The sequence below is a fragment of the Spermophilus citellus genome (genome assembly GCF_964194105.1).
Source record: "Spermophilus citellus genome assembly, chromosome: 7".
Lineage (NCBI taxonomy): Eukaryota > Metazoa > Chordata > Mammalia > Rodentia > Sciuridae > Spermophilus > Spermophilus citellus.
Window position 1 is genome coordinate 54,424,704 of NC_138188.1, and position 27,004 is coordinate 54,451,707.

The 27,004-nt window shown below is 33.4% G+C and overlaps 1 protein-coding gene across 3 annotated transcripts in view; it reads right to left on the reverse strand.

Annotated features, from left to right (window-relative positions):
- TSC22D2 (TSC22 domain family member 2) overlaps positions 1 to 27,004 on the reverse strand; it is a 47,692-nt gene that overhangs the window by 9,439 nt on the left and 11,249 nt on the right. The window contains exon 2 of one of the 3 annotated variants that reach the window (XM_081302438.1): positions 24,895 to 24,966. The exons of 1 other annotated variant lie outside the window; for it this stretch is intronic. In XM_081302438.1, coding sequence (XP_081158564.1) covers positions 24,895 to 24,966 — 72 coding nt within the window. Of the gene's footprint in view, positions 1 to 12,194; positions 12,253 to 24,894; positions 24,967 to 27,004 lie in introns of those variants that run through there. One more of the 3 variants, XM_081302440.1, reaches the window with a different exon arrangement.

Consider the following 27,004-nt stretch of genomic DNA (forward strand, 5'->3'; position numbering starts at 1 on the left):
CTGGTCTGGCCCTGTGCCATGGTCAGGCAAGATGTTATTAGTGAGAGGAACTGGGAGAAGAGTGTACAAAAACTCTACCCCATTGTTGTCTTTTTTACAATTTCTTGTGAGTCTACAATTACTTCAAAATAATTTTTTTTTTCAAAAAAGAACATTCTCATGGTAAAAAATACATCAAAGAGTATACTTTAAAAAGTATGCATCAACACAAAGTCGCTTTTCTACCTCAGACCCCCTTGGTCCAAATCCAACTATATTGTTCATATTAAGGAGCATTTCGTTACTACTTCAGAGTCTCTATATATTCTTGAAAATATAGAAAAATAAAAACCTTCTTCAGCAATTTTCCTAATATATAAAGTGCTTCTAGAAGTCTAAGACCAGGAGCCCAACAAAAAATTTGGAGAATTCATACTGACAGTCCACAAGAAACACATGAAAAAATAATTTCAAACGATAAAAATACAGATCAAAACTATAATTCAATACCATTTCCAACACATATTCCCACCCAACTCTCATCCACCCTTAAACCAACAATCCTACATCTGAGAATTTATCCTATAGATATTTACATACACAGAAAACACCATATTTACAAGGACACTCATTGTAGCACTGTTTAGAACAGCAAGGTTTCTGTCAACAGGAAGCTGGTTAAATAAATCATGGCTCAGCCATCTACCGGGTTTAAGAGTATATACCTATTGAAAACATTAAGATGTTTTTCTATGTATTGAGATGGGAGCAGCAGCACACCTGGAGATCTTTAAGTAAAGGTACAGAGATATGCTCAATATATTGTCAGTTACATGAAGGGATAATATATATTGTGTTTGCTTTTATGTGCATAAACTGTGAAATAACTCGCATGAGCTAAGTGTTTACCTGTTAGGAAGGTGGAGGACAGAATAGAGAAGACAGACTAATTGTATCACATTTTTGGGAAATACTGAAAAATATATTCAAAATGAAAATAACTCATGAAGGAGTCTTTACTCTATGCAGTATATATTCAAGACATGAACAAATGGCAGACAGGAAAAGTAACAACAGGAAACAGAAGCAAGGGAAAAGGAGGGAAGAGATATAAACTCTTTCTCTAGAAGTTCCTTTATTCTGTAAGATAAGGTACTATATTTACCACTGGAAACAATGATCAAGAAGTGATATTGTGATTTGTAAAATTCAGGTCCTTGGTTTAGGGTGATTTATAGCTGCCTAAAAATACACCAATCATATTTATTATTCCCACTATGGCTCTCCTCACTTTCTTTCTTTTGGGACTAGGGATTTAAGCCAGGGGTGTTTTACCACCTTTCCCTACCCCTTTTTCTTTTTAATTTTGAGATAGCTAGAACCTAAGCAATTTAGTGAGACCAAGTTGCTGAGGCTGTCCTCCAATTGCAATCCTCCAGCCTCAGCCTCCTAAGTCACTGGGAATACAGGCATGTGCCACTGTGCCTCTGGCTCAGTTATGTCTATTTATTCAAAGTCAACATGATAAGTAAATAGACAAAATTTAAGGTAAGCATCTATGATATAACAGGCTACATAAACTTAGATGCTACACTAAAAAATGCTTTCCAAAGAAGGTAAGGATGAGATTAACATAACCTTATTTTTCCACGTCTGTTTATATTTCTACATTTCTAAGTTATGATATTTTGAGAGAATCATTTCAATTACTAGAGAGTAATGGATACATACTAAAGGGTTTGAATCATTTCAATTACTGAGGAGCAAAGGAAACATAACAAAGGTTTAAAGTCAAATTAAGAATCCAACACCACATTGCTGAGCACTGTAAATCATTCCCTGGAGATGGAGAAAATAACACAACTGACAGTCACCTAAACTTAGAGGTACATTGGTAGCTCAGAGAAAAAGGGGAAAGGAATTAGAGAGGGTTTTAAATTCTGCTGAATTACATCTAGCTTACAGCAACTGACTATAATTATATAGAAAAGGAACAAGTGGAACACAGTTCCATACATTCATTCTAGATATTCTAAAACCATTCCTTTAGTCTGCCGGGGTAGAAGCTGATGGCTAACCAAGCTTCTAAAAATTCAGATCAGAATTTAGTGATTAAAGTAAACCTTAATGTAATAAAGCATTTTTCAATACTGATTTTAAGGGACTCTTTCCTTGAAAATACAAAATTTAAATTAAAAAAGGGAGATAAATCCAACAAAAATTCTCAGTTTGCATGAATATAAGAGGTCAAATTATTTTAGGTGGTTTAGGAAAAGGATAAAGATAGACTTCCAATGAAAGGACTATGATTATTAAGAACCATTTTGTAGTTTGTAGTTAATGTTAATTTTCCTTTAAAAGGTTAATTACAGTATTCCTTTCCTTAACTAAAAGGAAAAATAACATTTAAATCACCTGAAAAACATGAGAAATTTTCATGATGTGATTGTATAAAAATGAACAAAATTAGAGAAAGAACACGATAGAAAAGAATGTCAAGGAAAGTAAAACGAAAAAGTGAAACTATATTAATATTTATATTTCACTTCAGAAACCAACAAGCATTGGATAATCTTTCACCCTTAGATATATCCAAATCCACCTAACCTTTCAAAAAACTCAAAATTCTTTAGTAATGACATAAAAATACCCCCCATCAGTAACTAGCTTTACACTTATTTAAACAATTATTTCCTTTTTTGGGTGGCGGGTACCAGGGATTGAACTCAGAGGCACTAGGCCACTGAGCCACAAACCCAGCCCTATTTTCTATTTTATTTAGAGACAAGGTCTCACTGAGTTGCTTAGGACCCTGAAGTTGCTGAGGCTGGCTTTGAACTCACGATCCTCCTGCCTCAGCCTCCCATGCTGCTGGGATTACAAATCTGCACCACCATGGTGGACTAGATTGTACACAAACTTCACTTCCTATCTCCTATATAGCCAAATCTTAGTAGCATTTATCTTTCTGGGTAACACTCCTATAAAAATAACAGATTTGGGGCTGGGTTTGTGGCTCAGCGGTAAAGTGCTTGCCTAGTATGTGCAGGACCCTGGGTTCGATCCTCAGCAACACATAAAAATAAATAAAGGTATTGTATCCAACTCCAGCTAAAAAATAAATATCTTAAAAAAAATGACAGATGCCACTCAGTATTCTCTACACAATGACTGACATTCAACAAATACTGGCTGCAAGAATATTAAGTTGGGCAGTAACCATTAGTGAAAGATCACTAGATGTGGAATTAGTAAATCCACATTACAGCTTGGCCTCACCTCAATATGTCCTTTTAAAAAAAAAAATTTTTTTTTAAAGAGTGAGAGTGAGAGAGAGAGAGAGAGAGAGTGAGAATTTTTTTAAAAATATTTTTTAGTTTTCGGCAGACACAACATCTTTGTTTTTGTATGGACTTTTTTTTTAAATCAATTAGTTTCAGAGTTTTATGGAACTTAGTGTAGTCATATAAATATTGTTTATTTTTCATTCCTTTTTTTCAGGGTTAGAGTTGGACAGAAGGAAAGTTAGTAGTCATATTCAAGATAAGTCTTGGGAAAAAGTTATTGAAGTAAACAAGGGGAAAGCAGAACTGAGGATAGCAGAACACTGAAAAATGCGTGATCACAGTTTGGGAAAGTGCTATACTGAGGTCAAGGAGAATAGTTTTTTTTAAACAACAGAAGTATGGTGAATCTGTGAGGTTAGAGAGATGGTGGGAGGAAAGGGATTCACCTATGGATGAAGAAAATGCCAAGGAGGACTGACGTTTCTGAGCTGGAACAACGACCAGCTGGGAGATGGTCAGTGTGTCCTAATATGGAGGCAGCCAGATATGGGTGGGATAAGGGGGGAGTGCATAGTGGAGAAACCTGGGAATCTTACTGATAAGAACACGTTTATGTTCCATCTGAAATGGAGATCCAGGTGGAGGACTACCTAAAGAAGCTATAAGAAACAGGTATCTAGCACTTGTCCTCGACCTAAAAGACTAGATTTGGCAGGTGGCTCAAACCATGGGAGAAGATAAGTAGGGTCACTGGAAAAAACCAAATCTGAAGAAGAAATACGGAAAACACGGGGTTAGGAAAAAACTGCCCTTCTTTGGAAAGCTAATGATCTAATATCTCGTATTTGCCTCGTCTTTCTTAAGCATTCTACGTAGTCGTAGCATTTTTCAACTAAGCGGCCATTTCCAAAGAAATCCTCTCAATTACATTTATATAATGACACTTGAATGAAGTGAATATAAGACTATTCCATTGTATACCAAAATCCAAATACCAATGAAGAGCATATCAATAGCTTCTGGTCATTTTTTTAGCTAACAATTTCCTTTATGCCTATTTCTTGAAGGCGCAGGGATGGCATTTAAAATAGCTTTGAAGAAAAAGTCTAGCCAGGTGTGGTGCCTCATGCCTGCAATCCCAGCAGCTCAGGAGGCTGGGGCAGGAGGATCAGAACCAGCCTTAGCAATTTAGCAAGGCCCTGAGCAACTCAGACAGACCTTGTCTCAAATTTAAAAAGGGCTGTGGAGGGGCTGGGATTGTAGCTCAGTGGTAGAGTGCTTGTCTCACATGTGTGAGGCACTGGGTTTGATTCTCAGTACCACATATAAATAAATGAATAAAATAAAAGTCCATTAACAACTAAAAAAAAAGGGGGCTGTGGATGTGGCTCAGTGGTTAAGTGCCTGTGGGTTCAATCCCTGGTTCCAAAAACAAAACAAAACAAAACAAAAAAAACAACCAAACCCTCGAATTCTATGGACAATATATATGAGAAAGTAAAATTATATTAGACTAGCCATTAGGATTAATAACCAAAGCCCAGTTTTTGTTCCAAAGTTAATTTATTTTTTCTTTGCTATTTTATATTCCTTTCTAATCTGTCCTCACTGACCAGGGATGGCAATAAATAAAATGAAGGTTGTCAAGGGATTTGTTTCAAAACAGTTAAACCCAGAATAAGACAGTAACAAGAGATTTTTAAAGAGACAGTTGCTTGATTCTCGTTTAGACTAAGGCACAGCATCAAGCATGGTCATCATTGCTCCTTAATACAATGAGAATACTGTATTGGGGAAAATCTGACCTTTACTTTTAACAAATCCATGAATGTTTTGCATTTGGAATGTTTAAAAAAAAATCTTACCAACTTAGAGCTCTCAGCAAAGATATCACCTCCAATAAACATAAAGAGAGCGTGGTGAATGTATGCCTTGGTGGTGAATGTATGCCTTGAAAAGCATAAAGCTATCTAGGTCATCAGCTTACTACCACTTGGTTGAAGTTCCCTTTGTTCTCTATTTCATGCTGGGGTCACACATTCTGGGAGGTAAAACCTCTCAGAAGTTGCCTAAGTAAAAAAGCTGAATTCTCCAAGAAGTATTTCAAAGCACAAGCTTTGAAAGAAGACAAGCTGCTTTAAAATCCAAACTCTACCCACTCACTAGTGGGGTGATCCTAACAAGTTTCTATATATACAATGGGGTCACAGTTTTATATACCTGAAGGACTGCTGTTAAGGACTAGTGAGGCTGTTACCATGGGAAACAAACCTCAACTGGTTTCTTCTATTGTTTGTATCAGTTTGAGCTTTGACACTTTATAAGGGCTACTTCCCCAGTGTATCTTAAATTATAAGTTAAATAAAAGTCAAGCTCCCGAGGCAGCAAGGTATAAATACAAATCAATCAGTACTGAGAAAAAGGTTTTATAGTTATGTCTCACCAAAAGAATTAAACAATCCTAGTTATGCTGTAGTAAATTTACTTGATATTTTGTACTCAATTAGTCTAATGTTAAAGACTTAATCCAGTCACAGAATACATGCTAATAAAATTTGTTCAACCTGAGATTTAAATTAATAACGTGGCTTAGTAAACACAAAATTCATGTGGACTGAACATTAATAAAGCTCTTACTGATCCTCTTTAGAGTCTCAAAGTTGCATTGTTTAGAATAAAATATTCTTAATTTACTTGGGGAAATTTTTTTCATAGGTTGCTGAAACATATCTGGATTAATTTAACTCAACATAAAAGTTTCCAAAAAATTGTGTAACTAAAATATCCCAGGTAATACTTTCATGTGAAATTTCAACAAATTCCAACTGAAAGCAAATAAAAAACTGTGGGATAAAGCATTGTTTTGCTTTTAAACCATCTCCTGTCCTTGTCAATCACTGCTTTACAATTACCTAAGTCAAAAAGGGATTATGGTGTAAACGATAGATAAAGTATAAAATAGGACTACTATAATAGTTTTTCACTCAATAAGAACTGTAATAAATACACTATCAGTGACAAAAAGTTTTTAACAGCTAACAACATTTTCTCATTCAATTTAGATCCATGTCCTTGATTTCTTATAGGAATAACAATTATACAGTTTAGACATGACTGAATTTTACAATGATGTGCACATGTCTGTGTAAAATCTTTTATGATTAAGTCTTAATTTTTATCATGACCTGGAGTTTGTTAAAATCAATTTAGAGGCCAGATGGAGACTGTCATCTGAAATGGTATGCTTCATTTGCTCTCTTAGCCCTCTTCCTTTCTTGCCAATAGGCATCACCTCTCTGAGTCTTCTACATTTTTGTTGTTTTTATCAGATGTTCTCTCTTGAATTAAAGCTTAAAGACTCAAGGGTCTACATTATAACACTGTGTATGAGTTACATGTTTGATATGAGTTGATATAAAATAAAATATATTACTCAAAGAAAAATATTGAATATGACATAATATTTGGAAATATTTTATATTTAACACAGGTAATAATATTTTATTACCTACTTGTATCTAATAAGTTTGTCATGATCTGATGTTATGTTGGGCTTATCATGGCAGGACAATGATCTAAGAAATTAACAGTGATTTAAACTATTAGAAACTGACAGAAGAGATACCATTGGAACACAGTAAAAGTAGTGGAAAACTTCATGTAAAATAAAGTGGAGTTTAAAAAAAATTCTACTGATGTTCTGGATAAAAACAGTGACAAAGACTTTTTCACATAAGAATCACGGATTTAGAGAAGAGTCATCTGTAAATCTATGAGTTCTCTGAGTGGACCAATCTCAATCTAAAAGGAGAAAGTGAAAGGAACCAAAGGCCAAAAAGGCTTGCAGGTTTAGTCTAATAAAGAAGATAATTCAAATTGGCACGTGTTTCAGCAAAAAAGTAGAAGTTCTCGGTGTGCTAGATAGGAGTCTGAAGAAATTCTGATATACTTCACTTTTTATTTGGTGGATAGGGGCACAAATAAAGACCTCCAATGAGGACATTACATCATTACAATAATTAAGAAGTGAAGAAGATATCCTCATGATCACTAAGATATTAAACAATGTCTCCTTATTTTTTGGGGGGGATGGGGAGGATTACCGGGGATTGAGCTCAGGGACACTTAACCACTGAGCCTTGTTCTCACCAGAATCTTGCATTTTATTTAGAGACAGTTGCTTGGTGCCTCACTGTTGCTGAAGCTGGCTTTGAACTCATGATCCTCCTGCCTCAGCCTCCCAGGCCCCCGAGGTTACAGGCATGCACCACTGCACTGCACCCAGCTCTCTTTATCCATTTTTTTTTTTTTAATATGGAATGCTTCACGAATGCGCCTTATCATCTTTGCGCAGGGACCATGCTAATCTTCTCTGTATTGTTCCATTTTTTGTAAATGTGCTGCCGAAGCCAGCACTCCTCATCTATTTTTGAAAAATAACTTTTAAACTCTGTTTGTACTAATATTGTTGACTTACATGGCCAATAACTGGAATCCATATTACTTATTAGGGCAGCTCTAAAAACACAGAAGTAACTAGACAATGTACCATTTCAACCCTTCCACAGAATTTGTAGTGCAGCTAACATTCTTTAATGTACTTCAAATGATGGCAATCATCTGAGTTTTCTGCTTCACATTTTAAACTTCTCTGTTGTACAGGAAGAGTTTATAAAAGGTTTAAACATGAAAATGATTTTTTAAAAAAATGACCATGAGACCAAGGTAAATGTGGTGTTCACAGATGACAACTTGCAAGGTACACTGTTGACATGATCCAAGTGGGCCACTAAACTCCCTTCCAACACAAATGTATAATTCTAGACTCAAGGTAAGTGTGAGAGGTGGTAATGAATAAAAGGGCTTTTTATCTGGAGTCACACCTAGGCTTGAATCTCAACTCCATTACTTTAAAGATACTGACTTCAGGCAAGCTATTCAGCCTCTCAGGAGATAAAAACAAGACTAGGTAATGGGACTCAGTGAGATAATACATTAGTGTCTGGCTCATGGTAAACACTTAATATGTTACCTATATAATTTGTAGTGGTAAATTACAGTGGCCAAAATTTAAACATCATGAAATGACTTAGAATAGGTGATCAATTTCTACATTTGTTTCTTGCTTCTAATTGTATTTAATTTCTGATATTCTTTACAGATACTGATTTATGGGATGCTACATTCAGAGGGATTTTAATATATTTAAATATTTACCAGACACTGCAGTTATAATGTCAACTAAATATAACCCTAGGGTTAGAGCTTACATTTTTACATACCAAAGACATACAAATTATAGATATGGCAAATGCTAAGATAGGGCAAGATTTTAGAGGATGTTTGGGGAACAAATAATATCTAGGGTCAGGAAAAAAATTTTTAATAGAGAAAGTGTCATAGCTGGGTGGAGAAAAAAGAACATTTAAAAAATTGTTCCAAGTAGAAAGAACAGGGGGATGGGAAATGGGACAGGATGAAGAGACACTCATCAGACTGGCAGACTGGCAGCACTTTGTTCAGAGAGCTGTGGGAGATCAGGGAAATGAAAATGAAAGGAGAGCCCTAGGCTGCAGGGAACAGGTGTGAGTGCCTAGAGCACACGTCTGCCTACAGCATGAAGATAAACGCAGGCACTAATGTGCTCTTGGTATAAGGAACAATGCTAGAAGAGGGTATGGACAGCATCCTGAGGACTCCAAAAATATTTAGAAGGACAAACAGAAAAAAAGCCTGCCAAGGAGTCTGAATTGAAACTACCAACAAGGTGCAAGAAGAAAAATATGAAGGGACAGTATCACAGATGTCAAAGTATCACACATCAGTCCAAATTACAAACCATTCACCTATCAGTATTAACTTTAGTTTTTAATTAAACATTTTAAAAACTATTGAAAAGCTACTTATCAACCACAACTCCAACTATGAACATTATATATGTTCACAAAGTCAGGAAAGGAGGATACAAATGCTGAGATAGTAACTGTGTTAAAAACTTGGTCTTACTGTCCAAACTTTCCATAGTTTTAATCTTGAAAAGTCAGATATATTACTACTAAAGAAGTTAGGATACAAATGCATTATCAAGAAGAATAAAACTATGATTTTCATATTCTGATGGGACTTATGAAATTATTTGTATATTCTTAATCATGGCACTGAAAAAATTGAGTTTCTACTTATCAGCAAACAAATTCAATTTAACTGAAAAGCAAACAAAATCTTACGGTTTTTCACTTGTACTTATTTTAAGCAGTATTATTACTGTAGATTTAACTTTAAACCCTATTTGAACACACAGGAACCTTATTACAAATACTTAAATATAGGGAACAGGTTATAAGGTTTGGAGCTCATATGAGAGAAAAATTAAACAATCCAAAGGGTATGTACAAAGGTTCTCGTAAGAAAACCTCATGTATCAATAGTGATTCTTTCTTTTCCTCCCTCAAATTCTTAAAATAGGCATAAAAGAGGTTTCTCAATATAATTATTCAAAACTAAGGACAAATGAGAAATTCTCATGAAGAATTCAGTAGGGAGTTTTATATCTAATAATATTTCCAACTTCTACATGGAACATTGGCAGCTCAGGAAAATTTTTTAAAATGCCATCTAGTGTTTGCTATTTAAAAATTCTGAATATTAAGGGGAGTTCCTTACTTAATACTAATAACATTAATATATAATATTAATATAATACTTAATACTATAGTACTATTCTAGTAAGCACTAGACCTTAAAAATATGTATATATCTAATACACATTTGTGCTTACAACCATGAACATTAGTTCTGAACATATTTTCTAATGCACAAAGTAATTTTGAATAGTAAGCAACTTACAACATGTATTTTTGGCCAACACTCTAAAAGATGACATTTTAGTAGAAGATGACTCATTGCTATTTAAGTTCAAGGTAAATCAAATTTATTCACACCTTCATAAAATATAAAATCCTTTGTCTTACCACTTCAAGTAAGCCAGGGTCACTCTGCATATAAGCACTCTGAGAGTCTATGCTCCAGTCAGAAAGTTAGATCTGAATCCTAGCTCCCACTCAATGGCCACGTGACTTGAGCAAGTTACTTAACCTATCTAAGCTTTTGATTTCCTTTTCTGTTAAACTGAAGATATTGATAGTATCTAAAAGTTAAATGAGAAAATGTGCCAAAAATACTTAGCACAGTGCCTGACACATAATAACCACTCAGTAGCAAAACCGAAACTCCTTTGTGGAGAAATCCAATCAACACTTGAGCACAGGGACTGAAACTATGAAATTCCTAAGCCAGAAGCAGCTAGGCTCTGATCTGTCCCATCATTCTTATGGTTACTTAAAATAAACTAGTCTTGGATAAATATCACTAAGAATCATTATAATTGTTGAAAATTTCTCTCATATACCACTTACGTGAGTGCCCAATAAGGCTTGTCCTTTTAGGCACAAAATATTCCCTAGCAATATTAACTGTTTTGAAAATCTGACAAATGCTCTGAACCCTTCACAGAAACCTAAACATATGAAAAATGCTACCCCATATTCCAGAGTTTCCAATACTCTGAAGCCCTATTAAATATGGATATCCTAGAGAAATTATTCTCCTTATAATCATTTATGTAGATTTGTTATAGAAAATAAAGAAAACAGAAAAGTATACAGGATAAGAAACAACTTATTGGTTTGTTGTATTTCCTTCCAGACTTCAATTGATCCAAATACTAATTTAAGAAACTTTAGTTTAGAGAATATGATAAACATGAAGCTATGGAATACTATATCAGAAATAATTTAGAATATTATTCAAAAGATAGAATGGGTATGAGTGCATAGAAGGAAGAAAATAACCCACCTCTGGTTAAGTTTGAAATACATACTGTCTATTTAGTTGGCCAGGCCTTTTGCCCCCCACCCCTATTTTTTTTACTGGTTCATTATAAATATACATAATGGTGGGAACTTTTTGGCTTTTTTGGAAAATAAAGAACTTCAAATAATTTTTGATGGTAACCACATTTTAGTAATATTAATTCTACAAATATAATAATTGGACATAAAATTTAACCCAGATTCTTTTTCTTCATTTGCAAAATATGGTGATTTTCAGTTTAAAATTTTAAATCTTGAGCTAAATTCTATTATTCTAAGAGCACCCCCCCCCATACAGCTGTATAAACAAAAGCAAAATAAAAATGTACACAAAACAAGTTAAAATTTATTTTTTTTCTAGGAAGAGTACAATTCTGAGAGGAATTAATTTTCAGGGCATACGAAAAAAAAGTGTATTGACTTCTAATATATCATTTTCAGGTGACACTGGTACCTTAGGTGTTCTTGATGTAAAAATTTTGGCTTTATTTTAGAAACATTTAGAAGAAAATTGTCTTTTTATCAAGAAAGTAAAATCCCCAAAAGCATTAATAAAATTAATCTAAGCTATATTTTATGAATAAATGGACTTTTTAAAAGAAAAATGATATTATTTATCAAATATCTCCTGGAATAATAATTCAAAGTATTTTGGGCTCTCCACTATGCTGTAAGCATCTACAGCAGATCCAACAGCAACATTTAAAAATTTTTATGTAATTCAGGATTTCACTTTCTTTTTAAAACTGATGTATTTATTGAACACCACTGCAAAGATATGGCCTTAAGCCTCATATAATAAAGATTACATACTCCAAGTATTTAAAATTTCAAATTTTAACTTATATTTAATACTATACTCTTAGTAATACAATGTGCTCATTTTGTTCATATATAGTCATGTCAATACAATAACATCAGGTATAATACATAAAATCTAATCCATTAAGTCTTACCAATTTATGACCTGATGAGACACTCTTGTGGACAACATTCAGTCCTTAGAAGCTAGAATAACCCTCCAACCATGTGAGGGCATCACAACTTTTAAACTTTCGGCTTTCGATCATTATTATGTCACATTCCTCCTCCGATGCTGAATTCTAAAAAAAATTCTAGCAAAGAGTTTAAGTAAATAAGTGTTTTAATAAAATAGCCTTTAAAAATCTTTTATAGCAAAATTTTATGTTTTACCATGATTACACAACTGATATTTTGTACTTAATATTTTTAAATGTAAAGTAATTTCATATTTGATTTGGTTACTTTGAACTTTAAATTTCAACATGGACTTTCAAGGCCATCAAGAATACTTGTTAGTGAAGACTCAACTAGAAATGGAACCAATTAAAGGTTTAAGATCATGATCCAGAAATTATGATTTAATACCACATAATCTGATGTAGAAAGTTTTGTGGTCCTATAGAATGACATTTGAGTTCTACTTTGGGTCCACATCCACAGAAAAGATTTTAGAATTAGAGCTGGATCAGTTATGATATATGTGAATCATTAAATGCTTATAATAGCATTTGATTTTTATTCTTAAATCTGAATCTGTCTCCACTGCCCAATTATTAAAATAGACAACATGTTAGTATGAATAAATTTTTAAGTACTTTATATAGCAGACATAATAATATATTCTACTCAGTAGTGGTCCTGAGTACGGGCAATGGAGAATTGGGGATAGAAAGATTTAATAATGACAAATACTACCTTGTTAAGAATATCATCCTAAATTATATTAAATTTTCACCAGAAAGTTTTCAACTGGGCATATTTTTTAATCCCTTAAGAATAATATCATTAAAAACACTGTTTGATACGAATGCACATTTACACTTTTAGTTGCCAGTAATTCATGGAAAAGACAACCCATATTTGTGGGCATATTTTACCTAAATTAGCCCCCGAAATAAAATGATATATAATGGGGCAACAGGAAAAGGGGAAAGAAAGAGGCCATTATTGAGGAAGATCAGTATGTACAAAGTTATAGAAAACTTCAAGAGTATTATAAAGGAAATTCCGCAGCTATCTCAAGATAGATTTGACACATGTATGGACTGGGTTATGCTGTTGCAGACCTGAACTTCCAAGGGAACTCTTCTGTCACACTTGGTTATTTACAAATATGATCTTTCCAAATGTAATCTCACAACACATTTGACTTCAACAAAATCATACAAACACATTTTGTCTTTTTTCAAAGCACAGTTTTATAATGAAATCACCTGGTGAAGGCAAAAATCCATATTTATGATAAACAACAGCTTAAAGTTCTGGTCATTTCATTAACATTTTACCAAATATTTGTAGAAACGTTTTATGCAGCTCTTACTTCCTCTCAACCAAAATATTACCAAAAACTTTTTTAAATGTTTATTTTTGATGATTTATTATTTGTGGGGCAAATTCCATGAGAAGATCGGGTATGCAGTCACATTTAGTAAAATCAGTTCTTCCTGAAATGTCTATCAATAATGCTAGTCATTTCCTTGTGTGCAAGGCTTTGATGAATTGGTAATTTAAAGGGCAGAATGTTTGACCCTCTGTTAAAGGGCTTGCCAACAAACATGCATTGTTATCATAAATGCCTGGAAAGCCTTTGGAAGACAGAATTACACCAGAATGAAAGCATTCAGGTATTTTACAATGAAACTTATAGAAGAAAATTTAAAGGTGTGTGCATTATACGAACATGGCTTATGAGCTCTCTACATTTAAAAAGATACAAAACTTTTATATCAAAATTTTCCTGAATATTTATTATTAAAATTAGTTGTTACCAAGTACAGGGGTCATATTTGAAGAGTTTTAATCACTAAATTCCAAATTGAAGAAAATTCTTATTAAAAATCTGAAATGAAACTGGGTAACTGAAATGTTTTCATTCTTTTTCCATTTTTGAGGAAGAAAAATCCCATTTAACTGACAATGTGCCATTAAACGTTCTTATAGCTCAGTAAGAACTAGGCTTATGTTTGTCATCACTTAGCTCGCTTTCTTTCATGGAAAATCTATATTATTAGGACAAAAAGCAGGAGGGCAAAAAGATGAATGATTTGCCATTTCCAAGTGATTATCTGAAAAGTGAGTGATATGCAAAATCAAATTGCTAAGAGTTTCTAAAAGTATCCTCTCTACCCCCAACCTTTTATTGGTGCCATACTAGGGATTTAACCCAAGGCATCACATGCGTTGGGCAAACATTCTACCAGAATGTGTTCATTCTTAGTTGAATATCAAATTTTACTTTCAAGTGTAAACAACATTTATTTCTTTCTTTTTGAGGTGCTGGGAATTGAACCAAGGACCTTGTACATGCAAGGCAAGCACTCTACCAATTGAGCTTCATCCCCAGCTCCCTGTAAGCTACATTTCTTTTAAAATATTCTAAAAATTATCTAACACTAGCTATTAATATTTTGCCACATTTTACCCTGCTGTTCAAGAAAGTTCATTACACTGTTTTGGGGTTAAAAAAAAAAAAAGCCTAACCATAGTAAATGCTTGCTCTTGAAGGTCTGAAGTGTTTACTTTTTAGTGGAGAAAGGGGGAAAGTGTGGCATTTTCTGTATGCCCCAAATACATTAAACATAGTTGTTCCATAGATTATGTATTGGGAAATCACAGTAGAAGAAATATCAAAGATAGAACTTATTTTTAAAAAATCAGTCCACATGTACATGATAAAACAACAACACTGGAAAGAAAGTTATATTCCATGAAGTAAATGTATAAAAAGACACACAACTGTAAGAAAGCTCATGTTATCTGTGGTTGAGCCAAGATCTAATGTAAGAGACAACTAACTATTAGCTATACTAAAAAAAAAACTAAAAACATGCATCTTTTCTTGGTGTTTGTGGTAATGGTTATCAAAACCAGGGCTTTGGGTATGCTAGCAGGGGCTCTTTGACCTGTCTGGGAGTGTGCACATACGCACAGTGTTAGGCTGGTGAAAGATATGCAAAATACAATTTCATTAAGCTCTAAGCTATTTGTTATTAACAGTTCATGTTTATTCACAAATGAATTCTACTGCTGGTCCTTTCAAAAGTAGTAGAAACATATACAAAACAATATACATTTTTCTCAATATGCACTTAGGACCTGCATACTTTGTTAACAGAAAAACTTAGAGCTTATTAGTAATAGTCAATATAAAGGAAAAGAAATGTAAAAAAAAAATTAAGAAATATCACACATTATGCTTTTGAGAAGTGGTATCTAATTTCTTGAGACAAAGTATGTTATGACCATCCTAGATATATACTTAGCAACATTTCCTGGACTTGGCAACATGGAAAGTAGAAACATCTGCTGCAAATAAACATAGAAATTTTGTGATGACCAAGGTTAACAATCACTGTGAACAGAACAAGGATTAGTTACAACTCTTTTCTTTATTTCCTTATTCCTCTTCCAATAGCATGTAGGACTAGAGAGAATATACTTTTTTTTTTCTAATTACTAGTTGTACATACAGAAAGATGTTTTTGGTTTTCAGGACAAGTTCTATTTGTATTCCTAAATGTGTGTTGTGTGTATACACAGAGAACAGCTTACTATAGGTAGAAAATACACACTGTGAACTATACCATTAGTCTTGATACTGAAGTTGGAAAAAAAAAAAAAATCCTCAGTCTGTGGACTTTAGTAACTGTGAACAGATGAGAGTCACGCTGCCTGAACACACTTTGTAACATACTGAGGACACCACTATTTCTAGTCCAAATATTACAAATTAAACACCGAAAAATATAAGGGCATCTTCCAAATCTTTTAGTATTTGTAATCAATGACCTTTAAACTTTGAAAGTAATAAAGAAATAAACTGGCATAAAAAATGCTCTTTCTTGAGGATATTTAGCATTGGGTATACATTCTAAATTATTATCATTTAAATTTATTTCTGTCCAATATGAAAAATATTTTAGAAGTAGTCAAGTAAAGCCTAAACACAGAAGCTAATTTCTAATTTAAAAGGTTTATACCCATCATAAAAATCTAAGATATTCCCTCATTTGAGTCATTTTGGATATTTCTAGGAGCATGAGCACACATATACCTACAAAGAATGTGAGCTATACTAGAAAATGGGGCATTTTTCTCCTGAACTACTTGAAACTCTAAATCTTAATGAAAACAAAAATTTTACCACCTTCTCATCTGATCTAAATTTCACCCTGAAAATAACTGTAATGACCTCTCAGCAGACTGGGGTGACTCAGGTTGAGATATTTATTAAATAATGATGGTGGTAAGCAAATAACAGAAACATGTAATGATGAGGAAACAGTAAAGGAATAATTTCTCACTGTCAGTTCTGAAGTTTAATAATAGGCTAGAAGTCGATGTCAGTGTGTTGGGTGTACCAGTTCACTTAGTTACAGAAAAACTAAGAGAAGAAATGTCAAGGAACCAATGTAATACCAGTTCAAATAGTGAGATAAGATCTCATTATTTAAGACGTAAGATCTATGGTTAACAATCTGGCAGCAGACAAACCACCTAAGTATCAGTATTAAACTAAGAGGACAGGACAGAATATAAATGATAGTTAATAATTTGTAAACTCAAGTAATGATGTAAAAATGTCTTCTAATTATACTTCTTTTTCCAATTCAAGATAATTTAAATTACCAACTTAATACATATGCAAAAAAGTCACCATGTACAGGAAATAAAAGTACATGAATATACCTCTTGCTATTCTAAAGGACACATTCATTTTAACATCTGCATACTCTCCTTCTCTGAAATTTCTCCCCCAAATTTGAGAAATAATAGAACTTTCCTTATAAAACTTCTCTAATCCTAGTTGTTCCATCTAGATTTCAGGCAGTACTCACTTGTCTTTCATTCCCCAAATAATATGAACTAGCTAGGCAGATACATTTTCCCCCTAGTATTTTATCCAGAACAGTAGCACTGTCTTTTTTTTTTTTTGATCAATATTTACACTTCAAATAATCGTATAAGAGACAACAGAATTGAAATACCTGTTACACAGGACTTTATAATTAAATGTAATCTATGGTTCTGTATTGGCTTTTGGATCAGGTAAAAATGATTATGAATATTTGGGGAACAATTGTTAGAAACTGAATAGAAACTGCATATTCACCTTATACAACAGCATAGTAATGTCAAGTGTCCTAAATTTGGTAATTATTCTGTTGGTATGTAAGAGAATAATCTTCTTAGGAAACATATGCTGAAGTATTTGAGATCAAATGATTATGGTATCTGAAACTCACTCTTTTTTGGAGTGGGGGTACCAGGGGCTGAACCACTGATCAACATCCTTAGCCCTATTTTGTATTTTATTAGAGACAGGGTCTCACTGAGTTGCTTAGTGCCTTGCTAAATTGCTAAGACTGTCTTTGAACTTGCAATCCTCCTGCTTCGGCCACTAGAATTATTACAGGTATGTGCAACCACACCCAGACTGCAACTTACTAAGTGGTTTCTAAATATTATGATGGCAAAGCAAATATAATAAAATGCTAATAATGAATCTTGGCATGAAGACTATTAAATTTCTTTTGTTTTATTCTCACATTTTTTTTTCTGTAAATCTAAAATTATTTAAAAATAGATTCAAATATTTTCCCTTCTTTGGCTAGAAAACATATTCCTAGGGTGTTTTCGTCTCTAAAATCACTTATCCTCTTCAGACTTGATCCTGTTCTCTAAACATCAGTGGTGTTGCTCAAAGTCCTGGCTTGACCCTCTTACCCTACTTTCCTTCTTCGAAATCTTGGTCTTTATTAAAGCTTGAACTCTAAAAATAAGTAACAAAGTAAAACAAAAGATTCTTTCAGTCTTAATTTCTCCACCCAGCTGTGTGCACCCTGAATATTTCCACCAGCTCATCAATTTATCTATAAAATAGTTAAATAAAAAAACCTCATCACTTTCTTCTTTCCAAACTAATTCCTTCACTAATACTTTCTAATAGTACCAGAATTTCCCAGTTAGGGTTTTTGACATTTTGAAGTCAAGTTTGTGTGCTTCCCTATAGTATTCAAGCAGCTGTAAAACCTAATAATTCCTTCTCTCTGGTAATTATTCCTTCTTCATCTGGGGACCTTTCTAGTATTTTTGGTCTCTATCCAATTCAGCTTCTCTTCTCAGCTGTCTTCAAATACATTAGGCAACAAATTGAACTATTCTTATTCCACATATTCTGTCCTTTTGCAGTGGTTCTGTATTTCCTCTAACTGAACTGGTTCCCTTTTCCTCAGTTCTACAAGACCAAATTCTACCCATCTTTAAGTTTCCAATTAAAAAGTCACCTTCTGAAGCAACTTTGACCAATCCCTCCAGCTGTTCTTGAAAGACAAAATGCTTGATTCTACAAGACAGATCACTTTTAATCTTGTGATAATGTATTTGCCCATCTTTTTCCATAGTAGACCCAGATAATCAAGGTCAGTACTGAGTTGTCCTAATCTTGTTCTCTCCCAGCATTTACTTTTAGGAATCAATAAACTTTTGCTGAGTCAAAGAATTGCAAATTTCTCTTGATATTCTCCCTTAGCTTCATTCTGTACTATTATGCAAAAGTAAAATTTTAAGACTTTAGTCTTCTGGTTAGGAAAGGTGATCTCTCAGAAGACACTTAAAATGGCAAAATGAAAATCTTTTGTCAAGCGTCTATAATTTGGGATAAGTATTTATTGCCAGTTTTTCCTTGATGTCTGCAGGTCAGATGCTCAAGTTCCTTATGTAAAATGGAGCAGTATTTGCATATAATCTATATACATTCTCCTGTATACTTTAAATTATCTCTAGATTAATAATAATACTAATGCGATGTAAACACTTAGAAATAGTTCTTATACTCTATTGTTCAGGGAGTAATGACAGAAAAGTCTGTACATATTCAGTACAGATGCAATTAAAATTATTTTCTGAGGTAGGCTGAATTCAAGGATAAAGAACCCGTGGATACAGATGACTGACTGTACTTTATGCAATGACCAAACATCTAATACTTTACTGAAATTTGTAGGAAGGTTTGTTTTCAGAACACTGCAGCATGGTTTTCACAGTTTTATGTGGTCTTCTCTCATCTTTCACTAAAAGCCCCCAAACCTGCATTCACCATCTTTATATATAACTGTATTTTCTTTCTACATACTGTTCTTATTTTTACATAACAAGAATTTGACTTACATCTTGACAGCATCACTTTGATAACCATGTACATGGCTTTTAAAAATTTGGAAGATCTGTTTTTTTTTTTTTTCCTAAGTATTTTATTTTTAGTGGTAGCTGGACACAATACTTTTTATTTTTTTTTTGGTGCTTGAGGATCAAACCCAGGGCCTGGCACCTGCTAGAGGAGCACTCTACCGCTGAGCCACAACTCCAGCCCCTGGAAGAACTGTTTTTATGTCCTACAACTATGAACTGCATGTATGATTCATGCATGTATGTATGTCCATGCATGTATGATTCATGACTTGAAGGAAGTTAACTTTCTTAAATTTCTAACTTGATAACACATAAGCACCCCCCACCCCAAAGTTACTTTCCCAACGTCTGGCACCACAGAATGAAGAATTCTGTAGTATTTAATATGCTGCTGCTCTGTTATATGTGAGGGCTTCATTTACTACCACCATCCATGGCAATTCTCATTTCCAATAAGCTTACTGTCAGAAGGAGGCTCCATTGGTTCCCTATTCAGGACCCCCACGTGCTACGTCTGAGAAGGGGCTCTTTCTTAATGAGGCACAGCAGTTTGCTAGCCTTCCACTCCTTAAGCAAATACTTAGCTCTTTAAGATCTGCTGATAAGGCCAACAATGACAAAAAGAGAAGTAAAAGAGCTTAATTCCAACAGTTACCTTTTTCCTTTCTCATTTAGAACTACATGGGGGACCAAATTCAATGGAGCAGGCATTTTAAAGGTAACTGAATCTAAACTTCAAAAAAATCAATTTCCTGATTAACACACATGAAGACAGATTTATTATTTCTAGTGCGGGCAAAACTATTTCCCAGGAGCCCCATTTACTTTCTTTAAGTAAGCCCAAGCCTGCTTGTTAACATAACACCTTCCTGGCTATCCAAGTAGAAAATAAGGAAAGTAACTTCTCTAGTTTTTATTATTATTTTTTTAATTTCAAACATATGCCTTTAGTATGCTTTGTATTTAGATTTACTAGCCTACAGAAATGTAATACAATGTCATTATCTTGTCCTGTTTTATTCTACCAGTACTGCCTAAATTACATTAATATTTTATGCCTGTTACTTGTTCATACCACAAAAATTTTGTCAACTAATAACACATCTGTACATATTTTTTACTTCACCTACTTACTCAACCTAGATTTCAACTTCCCTGAATTTCCATATTCAGTTCTTTCAATTTCTCAATTTTGGTACATACATGCCTTAGACTGGTGAATAAATGTCATCATTCAATAATAACTTTATTACTTGCCTGCTTTAATGTCATCTGAACATTTTATAAACATGTCCTTAAGTTTTTTTTTTTTTGAAGCGAATATGTATAGCTTTCATCTGATCCTCAAAGTATTACTGATTATCTGCTTGTCCTACCTTGGCTCACCTCTTACATAAAAACTACAGAATAAGCTAGCAACAAAAACATTTATATAATATGATACAAAGGAGTCCTGTGAGCGTAGCCACTTTAGTAAGTACTGAAGGAAAACCTGGAAATTTGGAAGTATACTTAGTTAACTGAATCTCCACACCAATTAAGACCAATATATGTTACCCTGAATATATGTTTACTGGGGGAAACTAGGTAAACAGTACACGGGAACCCTCAGCATTATTTTTTCAACTTTAAATCTAAAATTATTTCAAAGTAATAAATAGGGGGGGCAGGGGAAGGAGGAAGGATCAAAAAAGGAGGGAGGTGAAGAACACTAAAGGGTCATTAAAAACCTGTCCTTGTTGGCTTCTTGGACTACCCTCTACTAGATGTCCTTAAGTGAAATGTAGATAAATTATTAGGTACTAAGGACAAATTATCAGGGACTCTATTTGTGGTGCTGCAACATGGTTCAGTCAGTTCTATATTCTTAAGGTACTTACACATAATTATTGGGAGAGAACATTTAACCAGTACCAATACCCAACAAGTATCCCACTATACAGATGAATCTCAAACATAACACTAGGCACTAACATAGTATGGAAGTACACTAATTACATAGTGTATCGGAAGTTAGCACAGGGAGAGGGTGACTAGAAGCGGGTATGAAGAGGCCATGAAGGAGGGTTATAATATCCTATGTCCTGATCTTGGTGCTGGTTACACACGTGTTTTCAGTTTAAAGTACATTTATGAATGGTGTACTTTTTTGATACAAGTTGCGGTTCATTAAAAAGATTTTTAAATATTCCTATTACTGAGCATTCAAAAATTATATTACCCAAATTGTGAAACATGTTCTATTATATGGGATAACAAGTATTGGTTAAAAATAGACCCAAGTTTCTTGGAGGATGAACAGAACAAAACAAATTATTTTATAAAGTACCCATGCTATTGATATAGAAACATTTAGTGCTAATTCACTTCTAGATTCAAAAATGAAATCTCATAATGTACAATGAAAAGAATGAAAATTTTTTCTAACACAAATACTTGGGTTAAGGACATACTTTTTTTTTAGTCAGTAATTTAAAAACCAGATGTAATTAGATACAAGTGAATAATCTAAATATTTTAACAAAAACCATCAAATATTTACTAAAAGACTTTCTATAAACTTACTTAAGACATTCATTTTAATAACCCAGTTCTTCTACTCTCCAATAATTTCTCTTTAAATAGTGGTGCCACCATAAAAAAGAACAAGCAGACTCAAGGGGATGGTGTACCTAACAATTGCTACTCTTGCTACATTTATGCAATTTCCTCATGAACATGAAAACATTGCAAGTGCTTATCAATGAGAGTAAATTCTTATAAACTACCTAATTTCTTCCTTTAAAGTTTCTTCTCCCTAGTTCTCCTTCAGCCTTACTGACCTTGAAAGCTGTTTGCTTTTATATTTGAGAGCTGTTTGCTTTTATAGATTCCCAATGAGAGCCTGATCCTCAGTGACTAGCAGGATAGGTTCTAAATTAATTCTGTAGATTTAAGAGAGCTAATAATTAAATTTGCAAAGTTTAAAAAAAGTCATATTTTACAGTTACTGCTCTGAAACACTAACACACGAGAACATCACTAAAAAATTGACTTTACAACGAGATATATCTCCTAGAAAGCTAATCATGTAGCTACATTATTCACTAATTAATAAGTAGGCATTCCTAAGAAGAGGTCGATTATTTTTGAGCTATCTGTGTTGACTGTCCTAATACTTGAAGATAGTTTTACTGATTGATTCCCTGAGGATTCTGCAAGTAGGGAAGTCAGAAACTATGATGGCATATACAGAAAGATGGAAAAGGCAGCTTGAGAAGAGCTTTAATATTAGTACAATTTAGGAAACCCCTGGATATCCCAGGAGAGAATATCTAAATACAGGAAGAGGCAGCTGAGTTGTTGAAAAGCTTTTCAACTTGCTAATTTAAATAGGAAAGGAAATGAAGGACCATTAGGGAATTTTAAATCAAAATGAGAAAAATATATCACTCATATTTTGGTTAAAAAGAGACTCAGCCAAACTCAAAGAATCCTTGAGATGGGGGTTGGCGGAGGCGGGCAAGGGGGTGGGGGGGGGGGGAAGTAATCAAAAGTACCAGAAAGTACCAGTCTTTCAAGTTAGGACAAAAGTGGACATCTTCTGATATCTAGGGCATGTTTAATGAAAACTGGCATAAAGGCTGCCCCTACTGAAAAGCATTCCAAGATCTCATAAACTGAAGCCTGAAATATAATATCTGGCCATACTGACAGGCAAGTTTATGCCTAAAATAAGTAGATTATGTAGTAGATAAAGTAAGGGACTTTCAGTCGCCTAAACTTCTGAATGGATCTAGCAACCACAGTTTTTCTCAACTGAGTACTTAATAAGCTAGTTGAAAAATCAAAAGGAAGCCATTAGTCAATTTCCATTAGGTTGGGCTTGTCACCTTGGTATCAATGGGCCAATTTATAGTGAAAAATGGCTGATCTAAAGATCTAGAATGTAAGTGCTGATTATATTTTGGCATTAACATAGACAAGTAGCCATTAGCTTCTTTGGCTTTGAAGAAGAGAAAATATTTTAACTCATGAAAAACTACAAATAAAGCAACTTGCCTCATTTCTGACACCTTAAAATTTCTGGTATCTATAAAACAAAAATAAATAAAGGAGTATTTAGCTGTAACAACAAATGAGCAGTCAACTTCTTTGTTGTTTTGCAATGAAACAAGGAAGCCTTTTAATATTAGAACAGAATTATACAAAATAAAGCTCAAATCTTTTTATGCTGCTTTGAGAAAATAATGTATGTATTCACGCTGCTATGGCAGCTTGTCAAAATTAGATATTTGAAATACAGTTGAAAACTTATTACATTTCAAAATAGAGTGCTAATTTTCCCTTTTTCTTCAGATGAAGTATAGATGCATCCTAAAGTATTTATACTCTGACTACACCCAGTAAGCTATTTGAATAATTAAACCTTCATGCTTGTTTCATGCTATAATTTATATTTACATATTAATTTGTAATGCTATAGCAGAAACACCTAAAAACTGATTTTATAAACTTGGTGCTACAAATTTTAAACATAAAGTTCAAAAAGTGACTGTTTAAAAACACCTTTGGTGAAGTGTTTCTGTGTTAAGGGATACATCATCTAAAGGTACTTTGTTAGAGAATACCTTTAGAGTATAACACACACAAGCAAATCAAGCCTAAGGATTAAAAGAAAGTTTTACTGTTTTTAGGCAATATAGATCATGTCTTAATATGATATGTACATGCACTTAGCAATACTCTTTCTAATGAGATGGAGCAGATTGTTATCCAAAACTATACCAAAAGACACAAATGCATTGCCAGGCAGAGTTAAAAGAATCTAACAAGCTTTGTGTGAATTTTAAAAACACTGCTTGTGCTCAACTTTTGTTAATTAAACATAGAATGATGTAGTGCTAACAAATATTCAGCAAAAATAATTGAACAGAGCATACACTCACTTAAAATATATGCTAAGCAGAAAGATAAACCAAAGTATCTTTTCTCAAAAATAAACTCTGAAACTATTCTGTATTTTTTAATGTTGAAAGTAAAATATGTACATTTCTGTGAGAAAGCAAACTGTTTTGGGGCTTAGCAAATCAGTAATGTATATCTAATGAACTCCATAGAACCAACTTGGATATTTGAACGTCTCATCAAAAATTAAACAATGACTACTCTGATACCTTGGTCTTGTCTTTCCTCCAATTTTAAAATTTGAAATAATATTTTGTTTTACGTTATCATGGCTTTTACATAGAAATCATATAGAATAGCACAAAATTAAAATTACTACAGAAATACGTTTTTGATTAAAATAAGTGGTTATTTAATATAAGATTCACACACAGAACATATAAATCCTTAAAAAAAATAAATATAAAGTGCACAAAATTTAGTTAAAAAAAAAAGTTTATAAAATATATATACTGTCCTTTTGGTTTATTTTGCTGCTTTGTCCCATGCTAGATACTATGTGATTTTCCCTCTTAAAACAGCAAAGATCAGTTTTATGCAAAGCAATTCATGCATACATTTTTGCATGTATGCATTCCATATGTAAGTATTCATACCTATCCCAGAGGCTCTTTGATTCCTGAAACGTGTTCAAATGGAACGCTTGGTAGAAAGCAGTTGAAGGATTCCTGTGAGATCCGAGAATCAAATGGAAATGAGGTTGAGAATATACAGTAAAATCACTACTTTAAAAAAAAAAAAAGAAGGAAAATTTTAGATTTCTAATACAGTGCAACTGCTTTACTGAAAATAAAAAGAAAAAAGCATATAAAGTTGTTAAAACACTTTGAAAGAAATTAAAAACTAGACAAAAATCCAATAGACTCCAACAATAATTCAGGATCAATTTTCTAAAAGGGGTAATAGATAAAACTTTAAATGTTAGTTAGCATCCAGTTGTGACATTGTGTTTACATATGAATGTGACTAGTCTACAGCCCATCATTTGCCTTTTAAATATAATATCTACTAGTCTAGCAGTTTAATAAAGCTATTCTTAAGTGTTCATGTAAAATGTTAAGTCATACCTTTCTCAGAATATGCTGAAGTGGGAAGTATTTGAGAATGAACAAGAGTCCTTTCCTGGGTTGGACTTGACACATTTCTACCTTCAGAATTCACATATTTACATGTGGTTTTTCTCTGGGCTGGTGCAAAAACTTTGGTTGCAACGGCAGCTTTCTAGCTTGCATTAATACAACACCCCTTTAAAAGGTAAAAGCTTATTTACAATAACTATCATTCACTTTTACCATTCTGGCTAACAGCACAGAATCCTAACTGATGGCTTACCTGGGCAAGTCCCAGTATGTATGATTCTCCTTGTTTCAGGACTAGTTTCTTAGGGAACAAAACCTTTGACAAACCAGCTTCTTAATAGTTCACCCTCCTCTTCAGCATGGTTCTGGTCTCCCTAACCACCAACTTGTACTTTAGGGGAGCTAACAAATATCTGTCACATCATTTTTACAATTCTTGATCCTTGCTGCAGCAGAATAGCAGCATCTAACAATGTAAATGTTTATTGCACAAGAGACCCTGTTCTAAGTGCTTTATGTTTATTAGCTCAACTTTTGCAACAGCTTCTACCTAAAAGGTCTAAGATTTATATATTCCTATCTCACAGATCAGAAAGTTGGATCCAACAGAAGTAATCTGCCTGATGCCATAGACCTAGAAAGGTAATCTGGTTCCAGAGTTTACGTTCTTAAACCACTAAGTTAAACATGTAGCAGCACTAAATTTTGACTTCTTTAAATCTCTGTTAACAGCCTCTCAGGATGACTGAAGAATTGAGACAATACCTAAATCTCTTGGAATACAGTCAATGCTCAACAGCTATCATTTTGTATACAAAATGACAAAAATGTAATTCTGAGGCACTAATAATGTGCATTTAGAAAGTCTGCAGAATTATGGGTACAGTTAGAAAACTATTTCTAAGGTCTACTGCAAGAGTACTCAAGTATCAGTGATCATCAAGACAAATGCACAACAGAACTCTGATTTCAAAACTCAGATGAAGGCTAATTAAGTTGTGTAATGTAACTGTACTTAGAAGTCAGTCTGCCAAATCAAATGAAAACCAGCTGAACCAACTGGAAACTCAACTGGGTTTTTTTTTTCCCCCTTTTTTAAACCAGGCCTGCGTAGGACCATATGGGAACTAGTTTGATGTCCTCACAGATCTGTTTAGAGACCCCAACTTTAGACAGAATGACTCAAAGAGTTAGGTAGTAAATACTTCCCTTCAAAGTAAACTTAGAAGTTATTCTCCAAGTCTGGAATTAAAAATTCATAAACAAGAACTTTAAAGATGCTCAAATATGAGGATGACATTTAAATAAAAAAACACTTCAGATTTTGGCCAATTCATCTGCCAAATAAATTGGTTTTAATAAAGTCATATGACTTAAATTACGGAATTCTAGCATTTCTTAGCATAACAGCAAAATTTCTCTTATAAGTTAAATGTAAAGTGGAAAAAAGAACATATCTACAGTGTGAAAAGAACCTATAAAATGAAATACAATCAATGAACTTATCTTTAAAATGTCAAGAATATTGCAAAAGCTGAAAATTAACACTTATTCTATATATACTCAAAATGAAGAAGGCATTTGGAGTTATACAGTCTATATACCATAGAAAACTTAAAAATAGTCT